This window comes from Fulmarus glacialis, unplaced genomic scaffold (genome assembly GCF_000690835.1).
Source record: "Fulmarus glacialis isolate BGI_N327 unplaced genomic scaffold, ASM69083v1 scaffold6010, whole genome shotgun sequence".
NCBI lineage: Eukaryota > Metazoa > Chordata > Aves > Procellariiformes > Procellariidae > Fulmarus > Fulmarus glacialis.
The window spans coordinates 66026-77104 of NW_009185749.1; the positions used below are offsets into that span (position 1 = coordinate 66026).

The 11079-nt window shown below is 41.2% G+C and overlaps 1 protein-coding gene across 1 annotated transcript in view; it reads right to left on the reverse strand.

Moving 5' to 3' along the window:
- TRPM6 (transient receptor potential cation channel, subfamily M, member 6) overlaps window positions 1-10073 on the reverse strand; it is a 65480-nt gene extending 55407 nt beyond the window's left edge. The window contains exons 1-7 of the mRNA XM_009577052.1: window positions 9985-10073; window positions 6099-6279; window positions 5518-5731; window positions 4560-4684; window positions 3607-3778; window positions 2134-2308; window positions 651-774 (exon numbers count right to left, since the gene is read on the reverse strand). Of these exons, the coding sequence (XP_009575347.1) occupies window positions 651-774; window positions 2134-2308; window positions 3607-3778; window positions 4560-4684; window positions 5518-5731; window positions 6099-6279; window positions 9985-10073 (1080 nt within the window). The remainder of the gene's footprint in view (window positions 1-650; window positions 775-2133; window positions 2309-3606; window positions 3779-4559; window positions 4685-5517; window positions 5732-6098; window positions 6280-9984) is intronic.
- Between the last annotated feature and the right edge of the window lie 1006 nt (window positions 10074-11079).

Genomic DNA, 11079 nt, shown 5'->3' on the forward strand with positions numbered 1-11079 from the left:
ATTAGGAAGAAATTCTTTACTGTGAGGGTGGTGAGGCAGTGGAACAGGTTACCCAGAGAAGTTGTGGATGCTCCCTCCCTGGAAGTGTTCAAGTCCAGGTTAGATGAGGCTTTGAGCAACCTGGTCTAGTGGAAGGTATCTCTCCCATGGCAGGGGGATTGGAACTATATAATCTTTAAGGTACCTTCCAACCCAAACCATTCTATGATTCTATGATTCTACTCTACACCTGAGCCACTAAACATGCCAGCCCATTTTGAAAGTACATTTCAATAGTCAGAGACAAGTTCTAGCACAATTCTGAGTAGAAGAATGGATGGAAACATTTCTAAATTACAAATAAGACACTACTAGAGAAGAAAAAAAGTAGGAATTACTTGATCTTTCCTGTGAAAACAAAGATGTCTGGCCTTTTACTAAAATCAGAAAGGCTGTCATTTCATAAGCAACCACTGAGTCTTGAGAAGTTAACTAAACAGGCTCTATGGAGCTACCCAATATATAAATTAGCACAGACACCTTTATATGACCTTTATATTAGAGATAACACCATTACTTCTACAATTGCCCACGCCAACCCACCACTGAAAGAGCAAAAAGGATAACAGCAAATGAAGACATCCTAAACTCAGAGTGTGAACCCCACTCACGGACTCTCTGTGTTCCATGCATTCCATCAAAATGTGAAATAGATGACTGGACTGTTTCTGTCCCAAGCTAAATGTGTTTTGAATCATCACTAAGACCTCCTCCTTCACTTGAGGGCGCAGCTCCCTGAAAAACAGATACACAAGCAAGGATAAGTATATTTTTAGTTACTTCTTACCAGCCCAAATGATACCTCAGCAAAAGACGAAACTTGTGCTAAGCAGAGACATATGAGAAATCTCTTTTATTTCTGCTTCTCTGTTGACTTATTCCTGCCTTCTTTCAAAAAAACAAAGCAAAGGCATCCTATAACATAAATTACTATTCACACAGACATTAGTTCTGACCATACAGATATACTATTGGAAACAGGACAAATGAAAAAGTTAACAATTTTCAAAAGATTGTCTGTGAATATAGAGCTAAAACCCACTACAAGTTTAGAAAACTTTTTCTTTCTTTCAAGAATCATATAGTGATAAAATTAAATTCCTCATTATTTGTTCATTAGGCTTCATACCTCTCCCATCTTTTTTCCCCTCATTTATCTTTCTGTTAACCTTTCCGTCCATATTTTCCTTTTCTTTTGAAATGGCAGGATTTTTTTTTAAAAGATCAAAAATATGGAAGAAAAAGCAAGTAAAGAAAAAAGTTCTCAATACAACACACTAGGGAAAAATACCACCCTCCCAAAACAAATTTAGAAAAGATAATAAATAAACAATTAGGATATAAAGTTTATTACATTGTTGGTTTTTTTTTAATTGGAACAAAGCCAGGCCACCTTTTTAAAATTTGATTTTTTATTTAAAAAGCCCTTTTGACTTTGAAAAACTTTGACAAAAAATATTAATTGGCTATACAAATATATGTATATTTATTTCCATTTTGGATGTAAAATTTTCATCAAGGTAGGTTTAATAGAGTCTGCAGCTGAGGCGGCACTGGAGGTGACATAAAAAGTTACAGCTAGACGAGGATGACAAATCTGGGTTACCACTGGGTAAAGTAGCCAAAGCCAAGGAACCTTAGTCCTTCTCCTACCCCAGCCTGAGGCTCCTACAGCAACTAATCCCAGCCCTAGTCTCAAAAACTTTGTGCAACCCAAATCCAAGCCCACTTACAGAATACTGATGGCAGGAGAAAGGACTGAGGCAAAACCCAAGCAGGCACTCTGGGGTCACCCAGCAGTCTCCCTCGCCAAAGGTGAGAAACATTACAATAACCCAAAACAGCTGGATGCAGTTTCTTTTTCTTCTTCAAAAAAGCCTTAGTAAATTTGGCAGAATAATTCTTTCAGCATTAGTTTAAGACAGGGAAGGAAGAAACTCTGCTCTCACTTCACAGAAGTAAAAGCCGTCAAAAGATCATGGCGGGGTCATTACTAGAACCATTAGAAGTTATCTCAGTGGGTTTGAGACAGGCATTTTCAGGTCCCTCCCAATACGACAGACCAAGCAGGAGGAGCACTATGCCACTACTCACCCTGTATCACCCGTGTGTTTGTGCGTAAAAGCCAGGATATCTGCAGCTCTGCCAGTGCCCTCATAGACCACCACAGGGACAGCTGGGCTGGCCCTCACGTACTCCCACACCATTAGGATCACATTGGGGCCTCCTTCCACCACCAACCCAACTATGGGTACACCTTGGCCCATTCCTGTTTCAAAACACACCTAATCAGTTACAAACAGGTCTCGGTCACACAAAAAAATCAGAACATTTGGTAAATAAATACTCATGAAGGAGTCTCAGGCATGGTTCAATGGTGAGGAAATCATGCCTTCACCATCTCTAATTTGACTTACACTTTTTAAGACTTTCACAGAACCTCTGCAATCAGATCAAAAAGACCATGAAAACCTCCTGATAAAATTGTAAGCAGCCCTAACATTGGAAAGAAGAAACATCCTTCAGAATATCCCTCTGCCCTTTATGATAGCTCTCATGCAGAAGGACGCTGATGGCATTCAAAATGTCGTCAATATCCATTTTTTTACCTACACACATAGAAAAGTAATCAGGCACTTCTTTACAGACTTTCTCAAGTTTTAAAGCAGCAGGGCGGTTTTTTTAACAATCAGAAATAAATTTCAAATAAGATCCAATAGAAATGGAAAACAGAAAAGTCTGACTTGCAAAAACTCATCATAAGAAAAGATATGAGAGGCTGAGTAAGAAGCTCTAAATATGAACACACTAAAAATGGGGTAAGTTTCTACGTTTGTAAATACTATAATGTGAGCAGATAAAGGAAACAAGGATTTAACATCCTAACTCTGCTAATGTCTTTTTAACATACCTCAAGATTTCAATCACTAGGTAAAAGTGAACTTCCACAAATAATTTATACAATCTAGTGCACAAAAAGAAATACTTGTCTATGTAATAAATATTTCCTTCATTATTTCTATACCATAACTCAGTTACTGTATAGGCAAACAATGGAAGTCATGCAATTTGACAAACATTGGCTGAAGGTATTCCTTTCACAACCAGTCTTTGTTTCAGTACCTGGGGAAGTCACAGGCTTGCAATATAGAACAGTGATGAGGATAAAAGTAATGAACAGGGGAAGAAGGATTCAAATTCCACTGAATGTGACAATTTTTCCACCTACCAAAATGCTGGGAAACTGTCTAGTGCTGATACAGAGACCACGCAAAACTGCAAAGTGAGCAAATGCTCAATACCTACTAAATAATTTGAGTCATTTACATGTCTCTACAACTAAGAAATCAAAATGCGAGTTAGCCCAAATGCATAATGCTTTATAAAAATGCTGCCCTTTTCATTTTCCTGCTATCCAGAGTTCAAGACACACGCAATTAATAACTTTCAACTTCAGTGAAATCTATGGCAAACGAAGATGTACAAGATGTAACAGGAAATGTCAAGTACCTCCACAACTTTTAGGATAGGTTTTTCTGTCATAAAGCTGACCACAGCAGTACTCACTCGTGTGTATTTTTTGAAGTGATATGTACTTCTCCAAATTCCTCCTGAGCATCATTTCATTCCCATACTTGCCTACTGTCCCATCATCTGCCATTAGAAAATGAGAATGCATGCTGTTGAGGGTACTTAGCTTGCTGAGTGGATTACCAAGAGTCTGGTACAGGCAAACTACCTAAGAAAACCAAAGTAAAAAGATCTTCAAAGAAACCAACAAAATATCACGAGTTACGTTGCCTCGCTTGTATGTATTTCTTCACCATATTGTGATCTTCTGAAAGCCTCCATCACGCTTTTTGCTGCTCTACTCAAACATGGATTTTCATTTGATTCTTAACAGCAACAAAACCACAATTAATACCACAGAAAGCATTTCTGATTAGGCTTGCAGTCCTTAGGCAGAGTCACTGCCTGCCTTTCTTTGCAACAGTTGAAACACAACAGCATATTTTTCCTGGGTGTATTCCCATTAAAAACATGTGAGCTATCATTTATCAGGAATGATTTCACCTTACTTGTCAAGTGTTTTTAGACAGTTATGTAGATGGTGCCCTCGCATTGGCACTCACATAAAGTCCTAGTTTATGAATAAAAACCATGCACATTAATAGCCATGTGTATACCATTAACCTGATTGCTCATCCTGAATCACATGAATATAGAAATACATCATTTGCAACCACAAGGGAATTGCCTAGTTAATTACAAAATTTCAAAAAGGAATGGCAATTTCCTGTAAGAAGAGAAATATTTTAAAACTGTTCATTTACATACAAAAAGCAAAATACAGTGCCTCAACATGCCACAGAATTCTACTGCTGAGCAAAATCTAAGCCTCTATCAAGAGAAAAAATATCAAACCAGTGAACTTAAGCAAGCAGAAAATAAAGTATGCAAGAAAGCTATAACATCCCCTGAACATGAAGGGTTTTATTACCAAAATGTGTCCAACTCACATCTTTTCCAATGAGATCCCTCTGGTTCTCAATGATACCCCATGGAGGAATCCCAACAGCACAGATCTTTCTCAGGTGTGGTGAGGCACGGCCTTTCAGCGCATCCCCCACATGCCTGGACACTCCTAAACAGATAATTAAATCATCGTTTTTCTTCTGCATTAGGAGACCTGCTACAGGACACCAGTGAAAGGACTTCCCATCATTTAATTTATTCTATGGTTATGTTTTAACCAGAAACAAACCATCCCACCACACTGTATATTTGCACTGCAGGAATTGTAAGGCTCAGATGTAATGCACCAATGCTTCAAACTCAACACGTATTTGCAATTAATAATACTTATATGTTGCTAATGGTGCTTTCTACCTCCATAAAAACGTCATTATTTACATAAATACACAGAACAGTTCTCCTCTAAGATCACTGTTATAAAAGCTAAAGAAGTAAAACCGTTTCAGTTCCGTGGCTTACTGACCCCCTCAGTTTTTGAGAGTAGTCTACAGGGAGTTTCAGATACTAATAGGCTAATTAATGGATTATCATAATTCAAAATTTTCTTAATTATAAAACACAAGATAAATTTAGATTTGAAAACTGTTTCAAAAACATCAATCACAGTCCTCAGAACCTAAATATTTTAATGAAGCACATAAAATTGACTGCAAATAACTTCTGGTTAACTACTATCTGTTTCTTATTACATACAGAATACTCTGCTCTTTAATGAAAAAAAATCATTAAAAATATTCAGAATGCCTGTCAACAGCAGAGGAACGTGTGACAGTGATGTCACACTTCAAATTATGCATTGTTCCTTAAAAAAAAAGCTTCATTATGTGCTAAAATATCATAAATCATCAAACAATTTCATTATATTTGCCCTAAATATATATGCTTGTACAGAGAGAAAGAACACCAGACGAGGACTGAAATAAAGAAAAATAATTACAGTACCGCTGTTGATGCCTTCTGTAATTATCCATGCTCCTGTAGTCTCAGCAGCCTTCACCAATCCTTTGCTGAAAACCTGCTTGACCTTTGAGGGAAGCTTGAAATTTTGAATGCCTCCATGAACAGAGATCACTAACTTTGGCAGCTCCATCTGCCATTCTTTAACCATCAAGTGCAACAGCTGATCCAAATTGCTATCATAAGAGAGTCTAATATACTGGAAGAAATAATAATGGGAAAAATAAACATCCTTTACATACTCCAAGAGAAGAAACTGCAACATCTTACAAAGTTCTCAGCACTAATGTCTTAAAGACTTTGTGCAGGATTAGGACTTTCACAATACTGCTAACGTGATAGCACAAAAACACATCACTGAGCAATACAGACAGCAAGACAAGGCTATGCTTAATTGCGGTGAAGTTGAACGTAAAAATATCATACACACTCTCTAATCTGAATTACTTTTAGATTTCCGTGCTCTCTTAAGACAAACAATCTGATATTCACCCCAAACCACTTTTTGTCTTTCTTATGCTGAAATTATAAAAAGAAGTCGAACATATAAACCCAGCATCTATTACCTTGGCATGGTAAGTGTGATCTCCATCTTGAAAATTGATTGTACCAAATGCATCCGTTGGACTCATCTTTGTGTGGTTTTGCACAGACCATTTTCCGTCATCTCTCTGTGGGGCAGCCTGATAAACAGGCCAGTTACAGTCTACTCCTGGGTGATCTCCAATCAACCGTCCACAGCAACATCTTACATTAAAAATAAATAAATTATTTTATATCAAACACACTTGCATGCAACTCTAGGATCTTCATCAGAATAGCCCAAATAGTTTTTCTACAAAGAAGGATATTGTAGCTTGCTGACACAGAATATAATAAAAATTACCTCAGCTAAAAAAAATCTCAACAATGGCAAAATGACATTGAATTAAATCATAAATATGTTTTATTGGATGGAGAATTTGTTCTCTACCTGAAGAACACTTATAACAGTTGGGAGGTTGGACTAGATGCTCTTCAAAGGTCCTTCCAACCTAAACCATGCTGTGATTCTGTGTGACTCTGTAACAGTTTGAGAGTCCCATATAGCAATTCGGACCCAAGCAATGCAGCTCAGATTTACTGGTCTCGTACGTGAGATTTCAGAGGAGTATCTTGGGATACAAAGGTTTGCTATGGTTATCACCACAGATTATTCTAGGTACTAAAGAAAGATCTAGGATCTCATTAATCAGGAGGAGAGGAGCAATCTGTAGTCTAGAGAGAACTTCAGGGTGACCTTTATACTAACCCTTGGATGCCAGCAAAATGAATATACAAAATAAACAGACTGAAATGCAATGGTAGGGGAAATTTAGCAGAAGCTCAGTTAGCATTAAAAGTTTGCAACTGGATGAGTAACCTAGATTCCAAATTCAATCAGTATTACTGTCATACAGGCTTCAACAGGCTCCAGTCTCTTCTACAGGATTAACTTCAATGTAATTTATAGTGACATCAGACCAGTTTTCCTTTAGACATTACAGAAGTTAATACACCCTGGGAAATGGAGATAAATTCTTCACTTTTAGTCTTTTAAGATACCAAAAAGCCTCCAAAAACCCAAACTCAATGACTGCCTGGGACTCAGATGTTTTGCTGGTGGATCTAGGGGCAGGTTAGATGTAAACAATATCTGCAAAACTCTGAAAAGGTACATTCAGAAAGAGAGTTTTCTGTGGAGATGAGTGAGAACTAACTGGTGAAAGAGAAATAGATTAAAAATAACAAACAAACAAACAAAAACAAACCCCAAAACAACCCTAATCAAATTAAGGAAGTGAACTGCTTTAGAAAGGCACTTTTTAATACCCAGAACCATGAAATAATGTTTGCACTCCAGTTTTTCAACGTAGGCAAATTACATTTGATTGATTCAATGCTCTGCAAAAGCAGACTGGAGAAGGAAGCCTCCCACGCTCTTGGGGAATTAATAACTCAATTAAACAATCTTATTCAGGGAGAATTAAAGAGTTGTAGAAGCCTAGCACTGTAGAAAAGACTTGAACTCTATTGTCGCATGTATGATGATGGTTAGCTAGAAGTCAGAAGGCAATGGGAACTACCAAAAATGCCCAAATTTTTGTCAAGCTAATTCAAAATGGATTAGCTAACCTAGATCACCTTACGCCTTTTCCCTATGTGATAAACAGTAGGATACTGCAGAAATCCAGGGACTTGTCAGAAAGAAGTCAGTGCTCACAACTGAGTCCTGGGAAAATGAAGAGGAAATGATCTAGCTGGCAGGGGGGAAAAGCCTCACAGAGGGTTTTTTATTGCCATGTTACTCTAATCAGAAGTATTGCCCAGTCTGGCTCACTGCATGACCCCACAACCATTTGCACTGGTGGCAGAAAAAAAAACCCAGGGATTAGCAGAGGGGGCACAGGAGCTGCTGAAACAAACTATTGATCTAGGGATCTCATTTTGAAGACCCCAAAGGCAAAACCCATTGTAATTTTGCCTCCTCATAGGCAAACCAAGACAAGCAGGCCAAGGCTCAATGAACTGAACAAAAACTATCCAAGCTGGAACTTGGAGAATAAGGCAGTCACACCAGGTCACTTACAGATATACAATTAAACAACCACTTCAGAAGTCTGTGAGGGTTCAACACAGATGGAAGATCATTGCTGACACCGTGTTGTCAAATAACATGTGGACTCAGAACCCACACTCAGAGTCACTATAGAGGCATATCTAAACTGAAAGTGTTTCAGAGCAATGTAGCTGAGCTGCAAAGCAGACAGCACAAGGGAAGCAGATTTGTATAAAATCTGCCCACAAAGAGCACAAGGCCAATAACTATACTTGTTTAAGACTCTTCCTGCATACCTCAAAGGAAGGACCAGAAGAAAGAGACAGTTTTGATTTTATTATTGGTCTTCAGACAACAAATTTCTCTACAGCTGAGCTATTAGCCTCCTTGCTCCAATTTTTTCTGCTTGCTTTTTGGGGGGATTCCAGGGTAAGAGACAGCAAATGTCAGGAAAAAATTGATCTTTAGATGAAAGATGAGAAAAAACAGAGATACCCTACTGTTCTTTGGTCCTGAAAATACCTTGTGGTCACTGTACTGCTCCTAGAGTGGTCTCACAATAACAAGACCTTTCATCCAGGAGTCATTCTGAAAGACAGAGAACCAATAGCAGTCTCAACTAAATACTGCATTATCTCACATTACTCACTTAGATACCACATTACACCATCTGACTCAGCAAATACCAGTGCTTGGAAGGACAGCACTGAAAAGCAATCAGGCTCATGATCAATGGATTACATTCTCCAAAATCTGAATTAATTTCAGCCCATCATCAAAATATGAGCACAGAATTACTATCTATCTATCTCGTACGTTACTGTTACATACAGGGTCACATCAGCAGCCCCTCCTAGAGCAGCAAGAGCCAGAGCAACCTGCCTTTTCAAAGCTGAGATCCTATAGAACGGAACTAACCATCTGACAAGATAAATCAGTGCAGTAACCTTGAAACTAAGAGGCGCTGAACTATTTTAATACTGAACATCATCTGCACTACATACTTAACGATTACATGTAAATGTCCCCACAGGCGAGCTGCACTCAGAACAGAACAGCTGTTACGCTGAGCAGGCAGTGGAGAACTGCACATAGACCTAACACACAGGTGTGCAGGGCACGTGCAGCTGCTCTTACCTCAGAGATTACCATAGCAAGAGGAATGAACTCAAAAGGACTGGTATTTCCCAAATTGCTCATGCTCTGCTCCAAGGGGACAAGGTGCTAAGGACTCCTGAGCTACCTGAGAGGTCAAAAGCCAAGACTAAGAGGCTCTCTGGAACGTTGAGGAAACCAATGCAGAACATTACACACAGCTGTTTCGGGTTTTTTCTGTAAAGTTTTATGCTGTGTGCATAGTGATGGGGCTCAAGGAGGAGAGAAGCCACCAGCCAGGGATGATGGTCAAGTCGGGATCATTTGGGAGCACTCGACCCACACACATCCCTGTGATCTGTCAGGCTGCACCCCAAGGTGCTGAGAGAGGTGGCTAGAGATGTTCTTGTGCAGCTGCAGATCAGGGAGGTCCTCAACAACTGGAGAAAGGCAAATGTCACACCTGCCTTCTAAAAAGGGCAAAAGCCACCCTGAGGAACCGCAGGCCGGCCGGCCTCCCATGCAGCCCACGCCTGGGCACAGAGGGGAGAAGCCAGTGACGAGGAGCTGTCGGCAACGATTCACCAAGGGTAAATGCCTGACCCATCTGACTGCCTTCTGCGACAAAATTGTGGGGACGAGAGGAGACCAGCAGATGCCACCTACTACAGGATTTCAGCGCTTGTCTCCCCCAGTGTTCTTGTACCTGGGCTGTGACATTACGGCCTGAGAGGGAGAACACATTGGTGGCTGAGGACCTGGTTGGGTGGTGGTCTCACAGGGTCGTAGTTATGGGTCGGACGCCGCCTGGAGGCCGGTACCAAGCAGGGTCCCTCAGGGTCTGTGCAGGGCCTGTCCTGTTCAGCATCTCCACCAGCGACCCGGAGGAGGGGATGGAGGGCACGTGCAGCCCTGGGGAGGGGGCAGCTCTGGGACATGGCCCTGGGTGCTGGTGGGCAGCGAGCTGACCCAGGGCCACTGTTGTGGTGTAACCCCAGTTGGCCACTAAGCACCACACAGCTGCTTGCTCACCCTCCCCCAACCCCAGTGGAATGGGGGAGAGAATCAGAAGAGCAAAAGTAAGACGATTTGTGGGTTGAGATAAGAACAGTTTAATACTTGAAACGTAATATAATAATAATAATAATAATAATAATAAAACACCGAGACAGTGGGGCTGGAGCCCTTGCCCTGTGAGGAGAGGCTGCAGGACCAGGGCCGGTTCAGCTGGGAGGAGCGGTGGCTTTGGGGGCACCCAATGGCATCCCTGGCACCAGTGGGAGGGGATGGAGGAGACGCAGCCGGGCTTGTCACAGTGGTGCGTGGTGGGGGGGCGAGAGGCAGCAGCACGGCTGAAACACAGGAGGCTGAGGCTGGAGATGAGAAGCAGCCTTTTCCCCAGGAGGACAGCCCAGCGGTGGGGCTGGGGCCCGGCGAGGGTGCACCATCTCCATCCTTGGGGGTTTCACGCCCCGACTGGATGAAGCCCTGAGCAGCCTGGTCTGACCCCCCGGCTGAGCCTGCTCTGGGCAGGGACTGGGACTGGAGACTTCCCCAGGTCCCTGCCAGCCTGAGCTACCCAGAGATTGTGTAAATCAACATTAAAAAGTCCTCTGAGAATTAATTTACAACTAGCGTATCTGGTAACTCTTGTCTCTAATCTTAATAACTACTTGAAAAACTTAGAAGCGTACCAACAGTGGTTATCTGATGTGAAAACAGACTTCTTGAGAAAAACAAAAATAGTAGTTCTAGCCCAGGGCAGAGACTGGTAAAATAAGGTGGTAATACTGTAAAATGGAAAGCAACGCTTTGCCTGGCCATTCCCCCTCCTGCACCGGCGGGGGGGGGCACCCCCCTCTCCCCCCGCCCCC